Source organism: Charadrius vociferus, unplaced genomic scaffold (assembly GCF_000708025.1).
Source record: "Charadrius vociferus isolate BGI_N301 unplaced genomic scaffold, ASM70802v2 scaffold838, whole genome shotgun sequence".
In the NCBI taxonomy this organism is placed as follows: domain Eukaryota; kingdom Metazoa; phylum Chordata; class Aves; order Charadriiformes; family Charadriidae; genus Charadrius; species Charadrius vociferus.
This window is the reverse complement of record NW_009649487.1, coordinates 200,194-223,452: the sequence shown is the minus strand read 5'-3', so window position 1 is coordinate 223,452 and position 23,259 is coordinate 200,194. Positions and strand designations below refer to the sequence as shown.

The window sequence follows — 23,259 nt, the reverse complement described above, 5'->3', positions numbered from 1 at the left end:
TTGGTTTCCTTTCCCTAATAGCAGTAAAAGACTCGGAGCTGCCTGCCGTGCCTGCATCATTCTCTGCAGTGTAAATCCCAGCGCCTGACAACAACCCAAAAGAGCTCTCGTGGTATTATTTCTTATTGCAAGGCAAATTTTGCACCAATCAAGAGAACAGCAAAAAGCAATTCAATTTTGTTAGTGTAATCTGTAAGCAATAAAGTCCTGTTCCCATAATCACGGGCAATGAAAAAGAAACCCAGAGCGTTGCAAATGGTGAGCTCGTTCCAACCAAGGTACTAAATTCCATGGCCGCAGTGTGAGCCAACTGAATAAACAAACAGCTAATTCATCAGGATCCCGAACATTTGGGCAAGGTATTGGAAGCTTTTGTTTCTCCAGTCCTTTGTACAGCTTATTTCTTGCTCAGAACAAAAACGTTCAGCCTCCACTGAAAAATAGGAAGGGGGACAGAAACCTGAGAACAGATCACTGGCCTACATAGTTGCTGACACTCTAGATAAATTAAATGTATTTCACAGTTTGCAAATCTTTTATATGATGAAGAATAAAAAAGTCTGCACAGCAGGAAAATTAAAAAAAAAAAAAAAAGAATTACTGATGAACAAAAATGAAAAACTGGTAAGATGATTTATCCAGAGGAGGTGCGGAAGGTACAAGCGGAGGCAGAGGCCGTACCCGGTCCTGGGGAGCTGGGCTTTGCTGTGCCTTTAGGGTACAGCTCACTGGGCAAAGAGGAAAGCGTCTCATCACGTTAGTCCTCACTGAAAAGAGAACAGGGGTGGAATTTTGCTCTCTCTGGGCATTGTAGAGATCCAGTGCCAAGGGCAGTGCTTCATGGCAGAGTTTGGCAGCACTATTCCTGACACCTCGCCACAGCAGAGACGGTAACCCAGTGGTGATACTGGTCACACACGCGATTCTGTAGGAGACTGTGATCAGTATTAGACAAATAGAGAGCGTGTGGTACCTCACACCTATTGAGCACAGTTTAGCTTTGCGATTCAGGTTCAGGCCATTATCAATGTTCATTAGCTCTTATTTACTAAAATGCATGGGAATTGTGATGAAGAAATCAGACCAATGATGTTCCCATGTAGTAACTTGTCTCTGACGGGTCATCACTACATCTTCTGCTATAATGTCATTTTCTGGAAACCTACTAAGCTCTGGCTTCCAAAGTCATTTGTGATGAAGTATCCCAAAGGTTATTTAATTGCTTTGCAGAAGAGTATTTTCTTTTAACAGAATTTGAGTTTCTGCCATGGTGTTTCACTGGATAATCCACGATTAGTTATTTGTCCTCAGAAATGCCACTGCCATCTGGCTACAAAAGGCCTGCATGACTAGGCCTTGTATTTCTTTTGTGTGAGACATCCAAGTCCAAACCCAAATCAGACTCAGATGTCCCAGGTCCCAGCTCCATTCCTTCTGCGGCTTGTGCTGGAATGTGCATGTGAAGAACGCCTTGGCAATCTGCGCTAAACATGCTGCTTTTCATCTCGCAAACAGCTCAGCTTTCGTAATTCAATTAAGGAACTGAAAAATTAGTGTACAGTGGGGAGCTGCTATGATACATAATTACGATGCTTAGATTTCTTTAGAATGGCAGCCAACCTTAAAGACCCCTAATGATTTCCTTTCACGTATTACTTAGCTACGGTCCCATGTTATTCCAGCGAGAGACTGCAGACCATTAAGTAAAAGCCCGAAAATATCTCAGCCCCTGGCATGCTTAGGACACAAAAAGAGTAGATCTAGGGCCAGATTAGGATCTGGGTTCTGGCTTCAGTGTAACGCCATTAGAATCATTCTGGATTTGATTAGATTTATTTTGAGAGCAGAATTCCTGTATTTGAGGACTTCCATCTTAAACCAGAAGTGAAGTTCTGGTACACAGCTGTCAACAGAAAAATTGCTGACCTTCTCCGTCCTCACTTGACTCTATTCCCGCCTTCTTGGACTTTATTGAACATTTTCCTTTATAAAGCTCCTTATTTATTAGCGACTCTCTGTGAGGCCAAACAGTTAATGAAATAAATTAGCTACGTAGGGGGAAAGGCAGGCTGCACGCACACACTCACTACTGACTCAACTCCAAGATGCAATTTACATCAACTGATCATAATGATTTTATTCTTTTTCTAAATTAAAAATAGAATCTATTAATAAACAGAACCACAACGGGTAATAAATTGACAGATGGTTTTATACTTGACTTTGGGGAAAAATTACCATGAAAATAGCAGATGACAGTGGCATTTCAGTGACTTAAATGGAAGGGAGGACGCAGGGAATCAGATACAATAGCTTCAGAGGGCTTCCAATAAAGGCAAAGCATCCTCTGCCAAGATCATAGTGGCGCGTGGGCAGCTCACAGACTGATCTAGCAGTCGAATGTCACAAAATGTCAAGTTGTTGTTTACAGACTGGAGACCAAACTGACACACTGGAGCACCTCGAGTAAAGATAGAGGATTTAATCCACTGAATTGATTGAAATAACAGAAGAATTTGGCTCCAAAACGCATTTCAAAAGCATTTTTTAAGGTTTCTGTCCTATCCTAAAAGACCCAAGGTCTGTTCCAGAAGAACTCTTCCTCTTGCGAGAAAAACTTCTCTACCAGAAGTAAGGAAAATAAAGGAGGAAAAGGTTAGAAGGTGAACATTACCTTTCTCTTGAGCCATCTCCTGCAGGCAGAAGTAAATGACTCTTGCACCCAGACTGAAGCCAATCAGTGTCACAGGTCGCTTGCCCTAAGATAAAAGGAAAGGAGAAAATGGCATCAAATACTGTTCTAGACCTAAAAAACACTGGGCACAGGATCCCCCAAACCCTGACAGGCAAAGCACTTCTGCTTCTGCATGAACTTCTAAACATCTGAGCAATTTGGTTGATTTCAAAGGGATTGTGTATCCTCAAAGTTATGTGCAGTTCAATACTGAGAATTCTGCATATCTGAGTATTTTGTATTTTTTGATATTCAGAAAATTAACTGAAAGACTCTAACAATCAGAAGTTGCAACAAAGCAGATGTTTCAAACAGAAACAAAACAGACGTGGTCGTTGTTTTGAAATTTCCAAATGAAAGCCTAATGCAGGGAACAAAGTTTTCCTAAAAATGTTTCAATAAACAGAAGAAGAAGCTGTAATACAAAAATATTGACCACTTCTAGACTTAAGACTGAATGGCAGCAGCACTGTGTGGCTGTTATAAAAAATGACGTGAGGTAAGCTTTTATTTTGAATAGCGTAATAAGATTTTCTATAAGATCAAAGGGAGCCTAATCTCAACAACAATGAAAAATGGTCTTTGTATTAACCAGGGAGCAGGTGTGCAATGGACTCCCTAGACATCACGCTAACTAGTTTTAGACGCTCCAGCACATTGGAATTTGTATTTTTACAACAGCGAATGTTTAAAAGGCAGTAACGAATGCCCCCAAGCAAAACAAAGGGCTTGTATGAAATAACATTTATTGCCTTTCCTGGGATTGTATTTTTATGAGAAATCAAGTTTGTCTCTACTCTGTTGTTTCACATTGTTATTTATGACACGCAGCTCTGGGGCCACGGCTCCCGTAGGGCTCCTCTGTAATAGATACAGGACTAGCATGCCTGTGAGATGAACACGTGGCCAGCAGAAAACAGCCTCCCTCCACTGCTAGCCCAGCAAATAATGGCAGGCTTTTAGGGGGCAGAAGCATCTTTTGCGAGCCTTCTCAGGGAGGCTTAACAACTTCTGTCACTTCTTTCAGGTACCAGCCCATTCCACTTCTCTGTAGGCAAAAACACGGCTCACGGTGCATCTACTGGTGCAGTCTTCTCTTACGCTGTTTTGCTAGTGCCACATAATTATCAATGAATATTTTTAACACTCAGTATTCTCTGTTCTCAAATTTCCACTAGGCAAGTGGCCTGGCTGTGACATGGTCAAGCCGCTTATCATTTGCAACCTGGATCTCTTCTTCTTCATTTAGAACAGCTTTAGGTTAAATGGAAGGAATCTTAGCAGGAATTCTCTGATTCGCTTGGGACTTCCTGTTTTTCCTCAATGAACCAGATAGATGCTGGTCACCTTCATGCATAATTTTTTTTAATTTTTCAGTATATTATTCATTTTCTTCTCCCTGGAAAGACACCACTTGATAGTTAACTAGCATAACAATAAAACTTAACCTCCGTGGGCCAAATCCCTTCCAGACATTATTCCTGGATAATTTCTAGCCAATTACCTGCTGTCGACTGAGCAGGATATGTGCTAGGTGTTTGCCTACTTCAGCAGACCGATGGAGACACACTCCCCAGGGGTTGTCAATGACACTGGCTGCAGTCAAGAGCGAAGCTGGCCAAGTCAAGGCCGTCACAATACCTGCAACGCACAAAGCAAACGGCACGGCATACTCACAAATCTGGGCCGCTCTTAGGAAACAGCAAAAGCAGGACGGTTCACTGAAGTTAAAAGCTAAACCCGGGACCTTTTGTCATTTCCAGTTCTTATTTCTCAAGAGCTGATCTGAGAAATGTTTTGCTAGACTAAAGATAAGAAAGAATCTGATGTTCTGATATGGAGGCAAACAGACGCTATACATTAATGTAACCTGCATGTTTGAAAGGTTTATGTAAAGAAGTAAACCACAGTGTAATAACATAGAGAAATAAACACAGTCACGCATGAGGGAAGGTGTTTCCAGCTGTAATTTTAAAAGAATGAGGCAATGACACGGAGGCACAGCAATCTAGGAAAGCAAATCTAAATTACAGGTGTGGCAGAGAAGGTTCTCAGGCCAGTTCTGCAGGGCAGTGCCAATCCTGCCAAGGGAGACGCCTTCTCAGAAATCTTCCTCGTTTAGGAAAGCTACTTTGAACAGACACCAACAGTGAAACTGCACAAGAGCCACTCAAGCAGAGCTGAGACGATTTAGGTTCTTACCTGACAAGACAGTGAATTTTAGGGCTTCTTGAGCCATCATGTTCACAAAACCATTCAGCAGGGAATCTAAGGCGTTGCCAAGCTCCATCAAGTACTTGGATTCCCAGGCCAGACAATACTGCTCACTCGACTGCAGCATGCTGCTCCACGGTGCTGTGAAGCTCCCTGAGAAAGGTTACAAAGGTGGAATTCATGTTCAGAGAAAACACACGGACTGACACCTGGCAAGATGAGTCCAACAAAGAATCAGAAAAGAAGCTGCAGGACACTTGGAATATACTGATGTAGTGTGATAATCAGGAATCATATTTTTAAATACTGTTAGATTTAGACTCCGTATTTCCACTGTTTTACACTAAATTTGGGGGTTGTAAATAATGCCACAGCTTTAGCTGCCTTGGCAAAGAGTCTTCAGTGTGGACAGGCTCAGACTTCATCACCCATTCAATTGCCTCAGAGACTGCCAAGACAGATGGACATTAACACTAGTTCTGTCAGGTATTAAGGACATTCCTCCTATCGCCAGACATCAGGCCAAGCCCTGCAGCTCCGTCTTCCCACAGAGACCAAAGGAGGGCCTGTCCTGAGAAAGACAAAGTGCTGAATGGCTGCAGAGACTGAGTCCAGTGGAACCATAGAAAAGGAAAATACGTAAGATCTTGACAAAAATCTATTGCGGAGCATCTTCCCAACACTTCAGTGAGGCGGGCAAGGATTGCATTAACGGTTCTGTCTGAAAACAAGGAGTATGCGCTTTCAGATCCAGCCTGCAATTATTTTTACTTTGCCATCTACCCTAGTTAGCCGCTTCAGTTTGCTTTTTTCCCTCCAGATGCTAATGAAAAGCAGTGCCTGGATGTTTGAGAGATAATGGATAATTTACACTGTGCAATTTTTAAGCCATAGTCTCTCTCCTGTTTGTTGTGTAGCTTGTACTGAGTGGCCAGGAGGGGCCTGATGAACTCGGAAGGGCAGAGCAGCATTTTAATTTTAATTAATTAAAACCCCTCCCACACCGTTCCTTCCCCAACCAGTGCAGGGCAGGCCGAGGCAGCGGCTGACCAAAGCGGCAAGAGAGCGCTTCATGCCAGATCACACCACAATGCACCCTCAGAGTTACGACTGTACAGATAGGCAGCTCGTGGGAGCTCAAAAGTCACAAGGTAAAAAATTCCATAAAAATCCTGTCCTCAGTCCCTCTGTCTTAAGGAGTCATGAAAGTGTGCAAATAGACAGACATAAGGAGGAAAACAGATGACAATTCTAGTTTTGCCTTTTTAAACATTATAGCAGATTGCTAGTTATGGAAGAAGAATGCGTGTCATTTATTTTATTATTTTGCCCTTTTAAGGGCAAACAGCCACAAAAAGGTTCCTGAAGGGACACACTTGTCTTTGTAAGAGTGCCTGGGAGCCCTCCAACCCCAAGGATTTGGACCCCTGGCAAGCAGACAATGAGAAAAGCCAAAGCGCAGTACTGCAAAGTGAAAATAACCTTACTCTGACAGCAAGCTGCAACCTAACAAGCAACAGGGCAGAGACATCCTTCTGCATTAATGATATCCAGTGTTAATTATGATGCTTCTGAATAAATTGGCAGCTGTTCAGTCAGGTTGCTGAACGCATCAGCAGACAGTTGACATATTTTATATGACAAGCTATACTGGAAACTAAAACACTACAGACCTTTCAAGGTTGCTGCCTCTAAGTTCACCTCCTGAGTGCTGTGCTTAAAAGGATTTACTTGACAGAACTTTCTTGCCAATAAACCTCATTAGCTGGCAGATACTGAGAAAGAAAAAAGACACTATTTTCTGTTAATTGCTGGAGGATAAACATAAGGTCTCAGAGATAGGTGAGACACTTCGTACTACTGCTGGAAATCATCCACCCCAAACAGACCTTTCCTAGCAAAATCAGACAGCTTTTATTAACAGAAACAATCTGCTATGATTACTATTAATCCTGCTATCACTGCTAACAATTTACTGCCCTCTCTCTTTCCTCTGTTTTGATTGGGATTGCAGATTGGGTTAAAAAATCTTATGTTGAGAGTCGATCTGTTTTAGTTACCGGGCCATGCAAGTACGGGGAAGGCACGGTGCTATGAGAGCACAAACACTGCCTGGAGTGGAACAGAGACATAGCTCTCCAGGCTCCTCTCAGCTTCCCCTTCTTGTTCTTACCGTATTTGCCAGTGCACAGCCATCCAGTAATTGCTATGGTGATATGAAGCTGCCTGCCTTCAGTAAGTGGGAGGAATTCAAACTCTTCTATGGCTCCCACACGCTTCTTCATCTTGTATCCTACACACAGCAAGGCAGAAACACGAGTCTGAGAAATCGCGCAGCAAGGACAGACTCTGCTAACAGTAGAGTTCCTAAGAAATTACTTGGGTAACTTGGATAGGTTTTTTTTTTTCCTTTCCAAAGCCCTCAGCAAGTCCATGCATTACTTAGAGCGTGGCATGGAGCCAACATGATCCTTCTGAGCTTGTGTGATCTGAGGGAATCCCAGCAGAAGGCTTTTTTGCTGCAGACCAGGCATTAGCTGTAACAGCCACTGCTCTCCGTGGCAGCATCCTTCTAATCCAAAGCAGCAAGCTTTCATTTCCTTCATTAGCCGCGTACCAAATACTCTTTTCCTCCTTGGTCATCAGGGGCTACACAGTATCTTAATCAGCATTGAAATAAAAATTTCACAGCTGTAAGATTACACCTCAAATTGCTTCCCTTGCTCTGCAGAGCTGAGTTAAGCCGTTAGCTCTGCATTTGCAGACATGATGCTGTCCCTCAGGAGCTGGGAAATGTGCGGTCACTCTCTTACCAGTAAGGCCAGCTCCAGCTGCTCCGAAAAGCGATGCCATGACAGCAATTCCAGCAGTTGAACCTAAAGCAGCTGCTCCAGCACTTCCAATGATAGTAGCAGCTCCCGCAGCAACCAAAGGGGCAGCAAGACCCCCTGTCAAGCCTGAAGATGCAACAAGTAACATCACCACTCTTATCACTTACAAAAGCCAGGCAGTCATCTCCCTGCGCTGGGTGAGTACTGCTAATGCTACTGAAAGAGTACAAATGATGGTCTTTTTTGCATCACCGATAAAGGGGCTTTCTGAGACCCTCTCCAGGCCCTGAATCTCTGCACAGATTCCTTGACTGACTTCAGTAAAAATGAAGAATAACATAAAAGTCAAAGGAAGAATGCGTGGTAGACTGGAGTGAGCTATGCCCTCTCTGCTTAGGAGACACTCATCTAATCTCACACTGTTCTGAATTTAGGGGTGAAGATCTGATCCTCTTATAACACAAGAGTGAAAGAGGAGAAAAACTTTTCCAAGGGTGACAACCTCAGTTTGATATTTCCTCCAACCAGTGAAGACACACTGGACTAGCTCTTCCAGCTAAGTCTTGCAGTTTTATTTTTGTGTGGCTGAAAATACTTTTCTTGGATTTGAGGTTTCTTTTGTTGGTGGTGGTTTTGGGTTGGGTTTTATTTTTTTTTTGGTTTGGGGTGTTTTTTTGATATCTGAAGTGACATACTACCTTCAGCCTGGCAAAGAAAAGCAGCGAATGCTTTAGAATTAGAGCTTGGGCTAAAAGATATGATGGATTCTGTTGCTGAATGTATAATTCAGGCACCCCCTCCTCTGCCCCCAATACTGTGCATGCAATTCAGGAGCACGTCTCCAAAATGCCTGGGGCAGCCTCACCGATCACTGTTCCACCTCCAACCGTTGCCAAACCGATCAGCAGGTATCTCTTCAGCTTTTTTCTTCTTTCCTTCTTTTTTCTTGATACTTCTGCAGTTCTGTGGGGGGATTAGAAGTACAAAAGCTGTCGGAAAAGCCTGACAGATAGCAGTGCTGCATCAGAATCTGCTTTTATTCTTCTCAGTGTAATTTCTCTACTGGGAATATTAAACAGTCACATGCAGGTGTGGACTGTGACAACACTCAGATTTATGAGCATGGACGTAAACCCACAGATTTAAATGGAAACGATTTAATTGCTGACAAAAGCCAACAGATGTTACTTACTTGGAAAACCCTTCCTAATAGGGATGAAGCTTGTAAAAAAAGAAACAAGAAGTCAAAAGCATTTCAATAACTATATACTGCCTATGCATCTTAAAAAACCAGAAGGCGGCTAAGTGGAAACAGAGAAAAGTGTTTGAAACAAAAGGGAACAGAGGTAATATGTGCTAACAAACAAAGAGATGGAATTAAACTATTTTCCAACAACAGCATTTACATTGAGCCGCTTTCTAATTGCACATCCCGATAGAATAATATAATAGGTATTAAACACAGTCATTAGTTCCTTTGTCTGTGTGCATTTAAGCTACATTTTAACAAGCTTATCAGAAACAGGTAAATAAACCTAAAGGGAACAAATATAACTTATTAGGCACTACTTTTGGCTTCTCTCTGCTGTGTTTGGTTTCTCTCTTACATGAAATACTTCCTCCTTCAGAGGAAAGTGCAAGAAACAGAGGATACTGGAATAAGTTGTTTACAGAGGAAGGTTCCTTCTAGCCTGCTTACGCAGTGGTTAATCTGGGCCTTGAAACATGAGAATTTATCTTGCTTCCAAACTTGGATATTTTCCCTCTTAATCCTAGCCTAATTGTGGATTTTCATTATCCGTATAATTGCCTAATCCTTCCTGGAATCCCCTAAGCGCACTGTAATTTTGATAAAGACAATTTTAGATGAGTCCCAAACAATACGCAGCTTTGTAAAACACAGCAGGAGGAGAATGAAGCACAGTGGGTGAAAACCCTGCGTCGCTGAAGCCAGTGGTAGCACTCCCACTGACTTGCATGGCACAGAGACTTTGTCTCCACAGACATCCTCCGAAAAAACATCGTGTGTTACCTTCTGCAGCTGCAAACATAACTGTCTGCAGAGAACAATAGTGCAGACTGCAATCGCTACCTCTTCCCTATTTTCTGTATAACCAAGTCCAGTCTCTACAGGGCCATGGTCAAAGCGGTATTTGGATGTGCCCTAGTTTGCGCATGCAGTCTCCAATCGGAATGCCTGGCTTTGGAAGAAATTGCTCCTGGAGTTCTTTAAACAAGTGCTGCAGTCTGACTGTTAATACCTAAGTTGGCAATATCCAGCAATTTCTGTTCTACATAGTGGTTCATCAGCTTTTATAGTCAATGTGCTGTTGTCTCGGGCTGAAAATAATGACATTGAGAGAGCTGAAATACGGCTAACCTGGCTTTAGTTGCAATAATGAGCAATTTGAGTTATGTGGCTAGAAAGAGAGTTTGCAGCTAAAACCTGCCTGAAGATGCAGTAAGTAAAACTACTGCCATGAGAACTTTTACCTATCATTGCTTTCCTTCCGTAGCTGCTAGCAACTGCTTTTGACAGTTGCTTTCCTAATAGTTTCTGCATTGCAATTATCACTTGATTACCAGACTGCTTTTTATCCACTACAGTAATTAACTGCCTCTCCTGGTACTTCTCTACCCTCAGTGATCTTGGTTATGCAGCTTCTTGCCTGAACCACAAATTATGCTCAGAGAGATTTTATAGGTGAAATGACAGGTCATTTTCCAACGATGAAAAGTGGCAGGAGTACACGGTAGCAAGCAACTGACGTCATGTTTTCCAGTTTCTTACAGAACCGTCTACAAAAGAGAGGTTCGCACCTGCAAGTCAGAACACGTTTGGTGCTAGTAATATGGACTTAAGTGTTTGGAGCATTGTTCTATAGATGATTGTACATTTAACCTTGCAGGTTCTGGGCCACAGGCCAGCACATCCACAGCAGCAAAGGCAGGAGCAAAACCTTCTGTTAACAAATATCAGTAAAAAACGCCCATACAGAATCTGCCAAAATCCTGTTTGGTTCTTACTGTTCCAAAACCTCTCGCAGTGGATGGTCAAAGCTGGAACCATCCTAAGCAGATGGTAGTGTACTCCCTGCCCCCAAAAGTCTGTGAGGTCACAATGGTGACAGGTTTATATTCTGCTTCCTTCCCCCACTGACTCCTAACTTTAAAACAAAGGGTCACCGATTCCCCACAAATCTCAGCCTTGTGCCACACGCCACAGCAAAACAGTCCCCATTAATACCAACCCTTGCTCCTGTGTGGCAAATGGTGTCCTGTTTAGCAGTCCATGATCTTTGAGATTATTTTGACTTTCCCTTTTTACAGTGTGCTATAAAGTTAAGCTTTATTTAAATAAAGCTGTAACAGAAAAATTCCTGTCACAGGCTGGACCTTAACGGTAACGTCTGAACTGTACTGTGTCAGGGACGTTGATTAAAGCCTTTACGAGCACGCAGGTTAATCTCATAAGCTGTTTGCTGAGTTGACAGATAAAAATATTAAACGGTCCCTTGAAAGTCCACTATGGATATGTTTACTGCCTTACATATTGCTAAACCTTCACACAATTCCTGCCTGATAACTGGAATATAAAAATACTACATTTCTTATAGATACCAACATTTTGGCTGTTTCACATCTAAGAACTGGTGATTAAGAGAATTAATCTTATATTAATAATGCAGAATTAGGAGTCAGGTCCATAAGTGTGTATAGATGCAGACTGTTGCCCTCTCCTTTCTACAGGAGTTAGACAGCTGTCTCTTAAAGAGGATACAGAGAAGGACAGATCCATAGAAAATCAGCAGCCGAGGATCTAATCCTGAAATTTATAGGAACTTCATTCTGCATTCTGCCTGGGAATATTGGGCCACGAGATAAGAGACATAAGATCTTTGTGATGTATTTAAGCATAATCTACAGTCTAGGAGAGGCAACTGGAACAAGGAAGTGAGGCAGTTCAGTGCACAGTAGCCTCTACCAGTTTGCAAGGTTGGGTCTCAACTCTGATTTTAAGAATGCCTGAGCTTTCCTGCTTCTTAGTGCAGCCAAAGTGCTGTAAGGGCTCTGCAATCCTAATTAAGCTATAAATGATTATGCTAAGAGCCATGGGGGAATGATCACAGACTGGACTTAGGCACAAGTAATTACCGCTAAGCTTTCAACCACCGGCAGTGTTTTTTCATCCCATAGTCAACCCAAGTGTTCTTACTCTGACTCTTCCTCTTTTTGTTCCTTCAGGCTCTCAAGCAGAGATTCCTCCAGGACTTCCAGCTCCTCCAAGGGGATTCTCAGCAGCCAGATGATGTGACAGATCAACACCCTCGCTCGAGCATCGTAGTATCCTTAAACAGAGGGAAGCCCAAGAAATCAGTCAGTCTTCATGGCGCCAGATTAAATAGTGAACGGTGCACTCAGCTGTGCTAGAGAACCATGTCACATACAAGCATAGCTCCTGCCCTCGGGCCTTCATCGTCTTCCATGTATTTGAAGGCAACTCCTACTACCTAGAGAAGACAGCGATAAATGGAAAACCCTTCTTCCCTGCAAACCCAGGTAATTGCCTCTATGGCAGAAAAAGGATCTCATATACTTCTGTCTTCAGCCTCTGTGATAGAGGCCTTTTGGCTCTGGATAGGCTACATCTTTCTTCTCAACAGAGAAATGCTGCAGCAAAACCAGTCCTAACTGGAAATAACAAATATATATATATGGGTAACATGACACAGTACACCTCAACTATGCACCAATGCAAGATATGGTATTTTCTAAAAACGCACCTCCATGCAAAAGCTTCGCATTCAATTCATCTTGTTGACAGCAGGAGGGACTCTGGAGTTTAAAACTACACACCAGCTCACCTGGCAGCATCGCTGACAATTGTTTGCATTTAGACTTCACTGTTGGAGGTGCAGGAGTGGACAGTGGATTCAGACAACACGTAATAGGAGAAATGTTTAGTCCTGAGCATATAAGCAGGTGTTCTTAAAGAAAAGACATTTTAAATGTAATAGATTTTAAATTATTTGTGCCAACTCTTGCTTTTTTAGTATGTTTCTCTCAGTAGCACCTGCTGCTCCCTGATGGTAGACTGTTGCAAAGGGTTCTTGCTGCACTCGAGGATGAAAAATGCAATTGCTTTTCTAGGGGTGGGTGAAGATACCAGCAAGATCCAACTACAAAGTATGTTTCTGATACCCACTGCACGTAGATCAAATATGGTATTTTGGCAATCTGTTAAGTTTATTTATTTATTACTGTCATTACCAAGATGCCAAACTACTTTGGTAGGCTTTAATGACGCCACTTTCAAGATTTGTGCTTAGTTGGGAAATAAGGATAGCATTTATCTTCACTTCATCCCCGATATGTGCCACGTCTTGCAAGCCCAAGCAGGTGTTTTAACGAGCAGCCTTCGTGCTTCCTGTCTGCTAATACACGACTTAGGTTTTTACTTAGCCAGCTTGGCAGCAAGTCAGCAAGGCTTGAAATATACTTCTTTTAAATTCCAGCTTAGCAAAATAAGCAGTTTTGCAATAACTGACTTGTCAATTTTCCATTAAAAATAAAGCAAGCACAAAAATGGTACTTTGTTCTGCAGTGAAACAGGCTAATCAGCAACCAGTGAGTTCTTTCCTGTGAGAACATGTTAAAACACAAAGATTTAAAAAATGCAAGGAGTGATATAAAACAGGCTTCTTTTAGAAATGAACATTTTGTTAAGTAGGCAGTCTTTATTTCATTAATTTTATCAGACTAATCCGTGTTAGGGATTGTAAACCAGAAAATTGTTTTATGCGTAATATAATATATGAGTAAAATCACATTTATTTATAATAGGCTTCACAGGACACTCTGGAATTTATTCCCTGAATATTTTTTTTCTTTTTAGGCAACAAGCGATCTGCAGAAAATTTGCTAGGCTGAGATTTTTATAACAGCTTCACTGCCTTCATAAGGGAAGAGGTGCCTGCTCCCCTGGAAACACTGCAGAAAAAACACCCCAGTATTTCACTTCAGAACTTTTCTACCATCACGTATATTTGCATGCCAATACACGACGTGAAGGTAAGGACGAGAACAGTTGTTCAATTTTTAACAGGCATTATTAATCATTCCTAATGTAATAGTTGCTTCTCCTGTAAGGGACCCAGAGAAAGCGTGTGCTGCTTTCGCTCTAAAGGAAGCTAAGATAAAATAGGATGGTACCTTGAGCTTTTTGAGCATTTTAAAGTATCAGATGTAAACTCATATACATTATTCTTACAAGGAACAAATGCTAGGTAAACTTACCATCTCTAAGAGAGAAGGCTAGAAGGTCCTGAAAAGAAAAGAAAGAATATTGAAGTTAAAACTGATGATGTGTGCCTGGAGGTATCAAAATGGAGGCGTGAAAACCCATCGGGTTATGATATAATTACTGCAGCATGTCAGTTCATAAACATGGGAAACCAGCACGCTACAACTCAGCAAGGCAACACAGAGCAAAGCCAGATGCTTCCAGTACAAAATTCTCCATACACAGGTACAAATGGCTGGACAGAAGTAGATAATGCTTGGTGTATGCTGAAGAGTCCCATATTTTTTGTTATTAACAATTCTGTTGCAGCTGAAAGCACTGTGATTACACCAGACTTCAAAGTCTGGAGAAACAGGGCTCTAGTCCTCCTACGACTCTAATGCCTTCTGCTCGCTATATAGTCATGTATACTCATATTTTCAATATGAGTAACAGGTTTGAATGCTACTCGAATGGACCAGTGGCCCCTATTTTCCTTGGAATTCTGGAAATTCATAGCTCAAGGCGGTAAAGCTGAACTGGTGTGAAGTTCTTTTGGCTTAAGTGCTCAAAACTAGAAAACTCAGAATTTATGGCCATCTGTCAAGATTGAGGGACTGGACTTCTGTGTTGGCTCTTCACCATAAAAAAATCGGAAAAACGGATCAATCCAATAGATGGTTTCTATGGGCAAATCCACGAAGAAGGAGGCCAGTGTTTTTACTACTATGTTCTCCTCTTTTATTGTCACTGGATAGATTTTAAATTCTTTATGTAACTACAACACTAAGCACTAGCTCAGTCTAGCTACTTCCCTCTCCTACACACAAATAAAGAATAGCTGAATTTTACAGGGAATCCTTCAGCCCTTTGGGGACACAAAAAATGCAGTCAAAGATGTAGGATGCTGCCAAAGAGTTTATGATTATTAGTCCCATAAGCTCCTAAGCAAAATTTGTATCATAAAAATGCCTCTAATCTTCTCCCTATTGCATAAGAAGTGTAGAACAGAGAACAAGCCATCCTTAACCAACTTCTGCTAGAAGAGGGGGAAACTGTAGATATTATCCAGAACAAAAATAAGTGCCTGGACACTGAATATTATTTTAGCACAAGAAGCATCTGCTATTTCATAAAGGAGAAGAGAGCTTTTGCATAGGACTGGGGAAGCCAAAGGATTATAGCAGCTGAATTCCCTCCTATGGGTGCTTTTTCACAAGATATAGCCACAAAACCTTCACTCCACTGCTGCCTGATGTTTTCCATGCAGAGCCCTCTACTGCTGAATATCTGGGTGGCTGTTCCCACCCACAGAGAAGGGCTTCTTTTGCTTGCCGGTCCTGCAAGTCCCAATGGGATAAGCATTTCCAGAAGGTATCTGTTCGGCTGGGCTCTACACAAAGCAGTCACCACTGGTCCTTCATCCCGCATCCCAGTGGCCCAAGGAAAGGAAGGTCCTGGTTTGCTATCTCCAGTGTGTGAATAACCCTTTTAATTTAAGTTAGTCACTGAATCAGAGCTCTTCTGTTCCCCCAGTCACCACGCTGCAGAAAAAAAGGGCTTCTTTTTAGCTCTGGCCATGATTAGCATTCTGTGTGTGCACACCCACTGCAGACTGTTCCCCAGGGTGGTTGGTGGGATGTGGGAATTGGAAACATTAATCCCAAACAGAAAGAATGTGACTCGAGTTTCCCAGAGCCCGAGTACTGTAACTACCCGAGTATTAGAGATAGGGGCACCATCACCTCCTCCCTGGTCACAGTTTTGTGAGGAAGGGTTGGCATAGAGGTGTCAAAGCCCAGCAGAAGGTCCAGGGCTGGGAGTCCCAAGCAGAATGTTGACCAAAGAGCCTGAAGTCCCGCATAAGGTGAAGCTTGTGACCTTGCTGCCATCATTCTCCATGGATTAATGCAAGCAGCCTCTTGAACAGAGTTACTGGTTTGTGCAGAACCCAATTGTAGGCAATAAATTCTCCCTGTGTGTTGCAAAGGGAGCCGTGGGTGTTGACTAAAGTCCTGTATGATATGCTCAGTATCGTCTGTGGCACCTAATATCAAATAACCTCTTTTAAAAATCTGGCCTAAGCATTTACATGCATGCATTTCAAAAGGTGAGGGATGGATAGAGGTAATCAGGTGATAAACTACTGGGTTTTTTTGCAGTTCTGCCAATTAGCATTCTCAGCTATTTGGAATTGGTTTAGGCTTTGCACGTACTGCTGTGCAGTCATCTGGAATCCAATCAGCATTGATTAGATTAGTTCACAAATAGTTTGTTTTCCTTGTCTAAGCAGCAGTTATTGTATTTCAGGGTTTTTTTGAAGTTGGTGTTTTGAATCTCCCTGTGAACTCTATGCACGAGGCCACCACCCATATGATTGAGAAACCTTACAAAGAAAGGGAAACAATCTTTATTCAGAGTCTTTACCAGCTTTTTATGAATCGCTGCAAGTTCAAAACCCATTTCCTCAACAGCAGAGAGCATCAAATCCACATCACAGTGGATGTGTGTAGAAAAACACAGGAAAATGGGCATTCTAAGTATGTTCAGAGCAAAAAAAACTTATTCGTAATAAAAACTTTCAACATTTTCTAACCTATCACTTCTTTTTTCTAACTTTTAAAACCTATCACTTTTTTTTTCTAACCTATCACCTTTTTTTGTTGCACTGCCTTCTCATACCACACCCACAGTTTGTGTGTTATGACTACTGTCCTTAAAGGATTCAGTTAACCAACATTTGCCTATATTAGTCATCTGCAATGAATGCAAACAAAGATAAAAATCCATAATCCTCAAATTTTTATTGAATCAACGGTGAGCTCACCTCTAATCTCCTGACCTCATATATCATCTCTTCAGCACCGCTGAGATGGAGGGCATTCAAAAATGTGGGCACTAGTGCCGACAGGACCCTGCCACTGAACACACTGAGCAATTAAAGTGTGCACTTGTTAAATAAACAGCAAATGTTGTGTCAGAAGCAGCTGAATACAAAGAAGCAAGAGCACCATAAAGCAACATATCAAGAATTCACAGAGCTTTGTCCCCTGGCTTGTTTATTTTCAGGTACGAAGGAAAAAGCTGATCTCAGCTTGATCACTGACGTTTCCCACAGGCCAGTATGCTTTCCCAAAGACACCCTGCAAGCCTCTGCTGCCTTGCTCTAGAAAAGCCTTTAATTCTATCCTTCCTTTGACAAAATGAATCACCTTGCCTGTATACATGATTGCATAAGGTACTGATGTTGTGGCATCAGGCTGATAGCTATTCCTGATCTTTGCTTTCAACTAATCAAAGAATTGTTATTGACGCTTCTGTATTCCACCTGAATCCAGAGGATAAGTGCCTCAGTTCTCTGGCTCGGAGCGAAATACTGTGCGCTGCCACTGATCCAGGGCCGCTTTTGTAAAATCACAAAGAGGCCTTACGCAACATAAGCTCAGAGCAAGCACAACCCAAATTTCACCAAAAGTTCACCCTTAATTATCTCAGCTCCAATGCAGGAGGACTTGCCTAGTTCTAGCGAATCCATCCTGAAGCAGAGAGAATGAGGGAAACAACCTGGGAAATACCAAGCCATCTACATGCAGAAGGAACTGAGTATGGATTTATTGATTTTGAGCAAACAACATCAAAACGGCTGCTCTTATGTTAGAATATCTGCCCTAACTTATTAATTCAGCTTAAGATTCTCTGTCACTGTACTCATACCGTTATAGGACTTTGGGGATTGTAGCGTTTGGATTTTTGGAGCAGATCTTCTGAAGCCTTTTATGGACTGACTAGAAGACATGAAAGATGGCTGAGATAATGGGAGCTGGTCATGATGACCAAGAAAGTTCACTCCTATCATATCTTTACTTACGCAGCCTTGTTCTCGCATCTGCTGTTCTCTCAGGGCATTGCTAAAGGTGAGTGAGCGATAACTATTACTCAGTATCAGAGTACTGTCTGCACGCAGGATGCCGTGCTATTTCCTTGTGTGCGGTACAGAGCGAAGGGTGCGAGGTGGCAGTGTTCACATTATGCCTGGCATCAGCAGCAGCCTACCGTGCTCTTCGCCCTGCATGGCATAACGTGAAGCTGGATGAGGAGATATCATCCCCAGCTGAGACTCTGCAGCAAAGGTGAATGCCAACAAAACACTTTGCTTCTTTTATCTTTACATCAGCTTTCGCATGAGAACATGACAGAGTAGTCCCTGTCTCACTAACACTTTCTCAGTGGAAGAAAATAAAGTCACAATAACTTACCTCCTTTCAGCCAAAGCTGACTCTGGAAAAAAGACTCTGGAAATTGTGTTATTTGGAGCATGTACCTAGAGGTGTTTTGTATTACAGGTATGCTCAATGGGCTTTGAAACAAATGAAAATCAGATCTATCATGTTCAGTGTTTCACCAAAATATGCAGAACGCACATACGAATCAAAACCACTGCAATAATACAGTCTAAGTAAAAAGTCTGACAGTTCTCTGTTCTGTAGAGCGAAGGCATCAAAGACACAAAACGTTAATTCAACAGACAGCGACGTGCCTCATGTTCATCACTTCCATGAGCTGTTAATGGACAGAGAGACTGCCAGGCACCCACACAGCTGCTTAGAAATATATACATATCAGAAATATTGATTTGCTTCCGTGCCTGTACAAACAGAACTTCAGTTGCAAACAGACATGTATGACAAATCTCTTTTGTAAAAGCAAACACGGGCGAGGGGAGAAAATGAACTTACTTGAGTAATGACAACTGGATTTTCTTTCAAGATGGGATCCTTCAGCAAAATCTGGGCAAAAGTTTCTTTGCCTTCACCTCCTAAGCCACTAGCAAATGCTGTCATGGCAGGTAAAACAGCATCGGGCAGGTCCAGCCATTTCACAAAGCCCTCAATGAATTCCGTCCTGAAGGAGCTGTAAGGCAAACAGTAGCAGTTAAAGCTCCATAACTGGGTATTTTTGCAGACTTTGAGTGGCCCTCACTTTCAGATTGTTGATCTGTTGCTGTTCACACAAAAATCAAAGCATGGTAAGAAGCCAGCAGGTGGTGAGGTGCTACACAAGCTGGCTAAACAAACAAGCAAGCAATCTGAATTGGGCCAGCCCTTTCTTCAATACATGCTTTGAAGTCTGCAGTATTAAGGGACGCAATTTGTGCTGAAGTATAAAAGTCTTAAAGGTGTAAGAGAGAAAGTCAATATAATTAAGAAAACACCTAATGTCAAGGGGTCCTTTGCTTTTCAACGGGCTTCAGAAGAACACCAGCAGAGAGACAGCAGGAAAATATCAACACCAGCAATCAGTCTGCAGCTCTTCTGGGGTCCTTCTGTTTTGTGTCACCTTTCTTAGTCTGAGTATTCATCTTCGTGAAGAGATGCAACACTAAAAGGATCTTCCACTCCCCTAACTTCAGAAACCACCCCCCCAGGAGCGTGACACCAGCTCCATCCACTTCCTTTGCCCACCCCTTGCTACCCCGTGTAGTACCTTTGCTCTTTTTCAGGGAACAGCCACGCTAGGGATATCCCGCAAAGCGCCGCGTAAGCAAATCTTCCCGCTTCACCCAGCTGCTGGCCCAGAAGCAGACACGGTTCCTTTTCACCTGCCTCTTCAGCCTCGCTATGCTGTTTCGAAGCCCAACCTTTCCACTTCTCTTCTGCGGCCATTTTTACCTGCAAATTCAAAGAGGAAAAAGCAGCAGAAAAAAAAAGGCAAACAATAAACAGTTGGAAACCAGGAAGTAAGGAGACAAATTGCCTTTGTTTTTCCACTGTCACACTTGCTGTCGGTATTAAGTCAAGTCTGTCAAGGTCCAGCTTGTGTCTCCCCCCACTACATGGTGCTGTGACCAAAGAAGACAACAATTCTGTTCACCAGTTCTGAAAAGTTTTGCACAAAATGAGCTGACAATACTTCACACAGCAAAAGGAGAAGTCCCCTTCAAGATGCAAAGAGACTGGGCTCCACTCAGGCATATCATTCAGATGTTTACCGCAAAAATAACATGTAAAATAAAAGCTCTGCACCTGGTGCAGGGACCAGTACAGCTGCCTGGGAAATAATCTGCCTCTTTCATCCTCAACCCAAATTGCTCCTCTGTTCATTTTGCTGACGGCGCCAAGAAAGTTGAGTCCAGCTGCAGCCTCTGACGAGGAGGATTTTTGATGGATCCCATGGACATTGCTAAGCTTTGCTTGTAACTTTCTCTCCTCTATACAACCTGCCATGGCTTTTTCCCTGAACATAAGATCCCTGCGCCACACAGACCTCCAGCTGGGCCAAAATGTTATTTTTTTCAGAGCGCAGACATGCACGCTTCCAACTGAAGGGCTTACCACTGCTCCCCGGAGCTCCCCCGGTTATACAGGCAAATAACCAAGATGACTGACATCAGACGTGACAACAGCTCATTTCACAATTCAACGTGGGTAACAATCCTCTCCAAAGCTTGCTCACATCACCTGAAATTTCTGCTGACTTCATCAGGATTCAATCGGTTTCTAAGGGGCCCAAACCCCCTAGTTCATTATATACTTCCTATTTAAATGTTTCCTTTCTTCTGAACCCTGTACAAAGGAAAGTGGCTAAATAGGAATTAGGAGCCCGTACTGAACCAAGTACTGACTCTCAGAGGATGCAGACACCATTTATGGGATAGTTTTAGAGCCCTAGAAGAAGGAAATGCAGCACAGGAGCAACTCTTTTTTAAAGAGATTTTAATATCTGCATGCCGTCTGCCATGGTCTTCCAGGAAAGGTGTCTGTCGTGCCTTCCCGCTCAGAAGATTAGTGTTTATCAAGGCTTGCACTATTTAAATACTGATGTATAAATGCAAGGAAAATTCCTCACTCAAGAGCTGATGGTTATCGTAACTCGCACCTCTCTCCCTGGGAGAGCTCAGTGCTCTGCAACACGTATCTCCTGATGCCGTCCAGCGTGAGCACGCGGGTCTAAGGCATCTCGGTCCGTTTCCATGGAAACATCACATTCCAGCAACATGGGAGCACGAAGTTCGCAGGAATAAATAAACTCTGTTATTTCCGTACCAACTAGAGAAGGGAAGGGCCAGATTACACTGCTCCGGGGAGAGCGACTGCCTGGGATCAATCCTGCCCCGGCGGGCCTTCTCCGGTACCAACCTCCCCAAGCAGCAGCATTTACACTTGCTGAATCGAAGCTGTGAAGGTGGCGCGAGACGCGTCTCCACGCTTTCCAGGACTTTCTTACAAAATGCCAAGATTGTTTTATTACCTCAGGAGCTCCAAAACCCTCGTTTGGACCCCCAAAATCCACTTCACGTCACTTGCTAGGCTCTGTTCTTCCCAAAACATCCAGACTTACAGACCGGTTTGCCCAGAAATAATCTAACGCTTAAAGTTTCAATCACTTTACAATTACTTGGCGTGTCTACTCACCTCTGGACACAGATTTATTAGCTTATTATGGGAGATAGCATTGAAAATAAAATCCCCGTCCCTCCAGTGATAGATTTATTGATTTGTTAACACAGGCTCATATGAAAAGTGAAGCAACTAAAAATGACCCAGAAACAGTACAACTGTTTAACCTTGCTTGCCAATAACATAAAAGATGTGAGCAATTACAGAGCAACACCATAGTGGCTTCTTGCGTGCAACTTTATTGCCGTTACGCAACAAATAATTCATGATGCTAAGCGTCTAGAATATTCGGAGAAAGTTTTTGAAAGACTTTCCTCTGGAGATGCTCTGATCAGTATGCTCGATGTGTGTCCCTCAATACAGATATCTATTTCTTCATAAATATCTAGGAAAAAATGGGCTTGGATTTTCAGACATGCAGCACAAAAAAAGGGCAACATGTGATTTAGATGCTCCATCCCTGGAAACATTCAAAGCCAGGTTGGACAGGGCTCTGAGCAACCTGATGTTGTGGAAAGTGTCTCTGCTTATTGCAGGGGGGTCGGACTAGACCTTTAAAGGTCCCTTCCAATGCAAACTACTCTATTCTGTTCTACTCTATTCTAATTCTACTCTACTCTACTCCATTCCATGATTCAGTAAAGAAAACTTGGGCCAAGAAGTTTTGCCACTAAATCCAAGATGAGGGAATTGACAGCTAGAAATACATCCCGAAAGTCATTTACAGCTTGTGGCACTGGAATTCACGTCTGTCTTGAACAATGTGATTCAGCAATCAATAGCATTTCCATAATCTGAACTGTCACTTGAAAGAGAAATTTTTTATCGCTTCCAGCGCTCACTTTTCGCACAAAGCCCTTTGTTTTCTTGAGAGGTGGTATATTTTATATAGCAGCTCCTGCAATCCTATTTGGAAAGCAGAAAGATAATCCTTTTGTGGATCTAAATCTGTACAATATACATGTGCTCCCTACTGCTGGAAAAAGAAGTACGGAGATGCTGGCATCATACTCATCCTAAACCATGACAAAAGCGACCAAACTGCTGACACGTTAACCCTCAGAGTCCCTCAAAAGTTAATGAGGCATCTCATTAACTTCAGAGAAGTAGTTGTAAATAATTATTCAGATGGGGCTGGCCAAAAAGTCCCTTTACCAAGGCACATTGGAGAATGGCATGGCCAAACTACGGTTAAGCCTCGGACACAACGCCGTGACTGCAGAAACATTTGGGCAGATGAGTTTTCCTGGGCACTTGTGTGGGGCTGCAGAGCTGCTTTCACACTAGGAGCACCACGGCCTTCGCTTTTAATCCATAGATATGAAGTACAAACACAGAGTGCAATTAATTCAGTCTCAGATAAAACCGTGTCTCGCCACAAAAACACGCGAACGCAATACAGACGGCTGCTGCGGCGATGCACGCTAAATGTAAAACAGAGATCAGGGACCAAGGGATGGGGACATGGATAAAGCTAAAAGCTGAGCATGTTTGTTAATCTGGATGCTCGTAGCAGCAGGGACTGCGGAGCGCTGTCGGTACACAGAAGGTGGGAAAAGCTGCGGAGGGAAATCACGAGCAGTAAAAATGTGAGGGAAACGCCTCAGCTGGGAGAGCTGTGAGGGCCGACATCTCCACAGCTGCCGAAACTCACTTTTATCGCAAGCCCATCGTGCTTGAAATCTCTGCTGCTGGGATACAGGCATTTTTTTTTTCTTTTTTACAGAAACTAGCACTTTTGACAACTACTGAGGAAAGGAAACCAGCCTCCGACAGCGGGGGGGGACACGACAACCGCCA

At 42.7% G+C, this 23,259-nt stretch overlaps 1 protein-coding gene across 1 annotated transcript in view; it reads right to left on the bottom strand.

Moving 5' to 3' along the window:
• The window catches only part of TMCO4 (transmembrane and coiled-coil domains 4), a 36,379-nt gene extending 16,654 nt beyond the window's left edge, over window positions 1–19,725 (bottom strand). The window contains exons 1-10 of the mRNA XM_009889966.1: window positions 19,547–19,725; window positions 18,799–18,973; window positions 14,077–14,104; window positions 11,996–12,128; window positions 8,645–8,742; window positions 7,762–7,905; window positions 7,122–7,241; window positions 4,937–5,101; window positions 4,239–4,375; window positions 2,675–2,759 (exon numbers count right to left, since the gene is read on the bottom strand). Coding sequence (XP_009888268.1) covers window positions 2,675–2,759; window positions 4,239–4,375; window positions 4,937–5,101; window positions 7,122–7,241; window positions 7,762–7,905; window positions 8,645–8,742; window positions 11,996–12,128; window positions 14,077–14,104; window positions 18,799–18,973; window positions 19,547–19,725 — 1,264 coding nt within the window. The remainder of the gene's footprint in view (window positions 1–2,674; window positions 2,760–4,238; window positions 4,376–4,936; window positions 5,102–7,121; window positions 7,242–7,761; window positions 7,906–8,644; window positions 8,743–11,995; window positions 12,129–14,076; window positions 14,105–18,798; window positions 18,974–19,546) is intronic.
• Window positions 19,726–23,259: the final 3,534 nt, after the last annotated feature.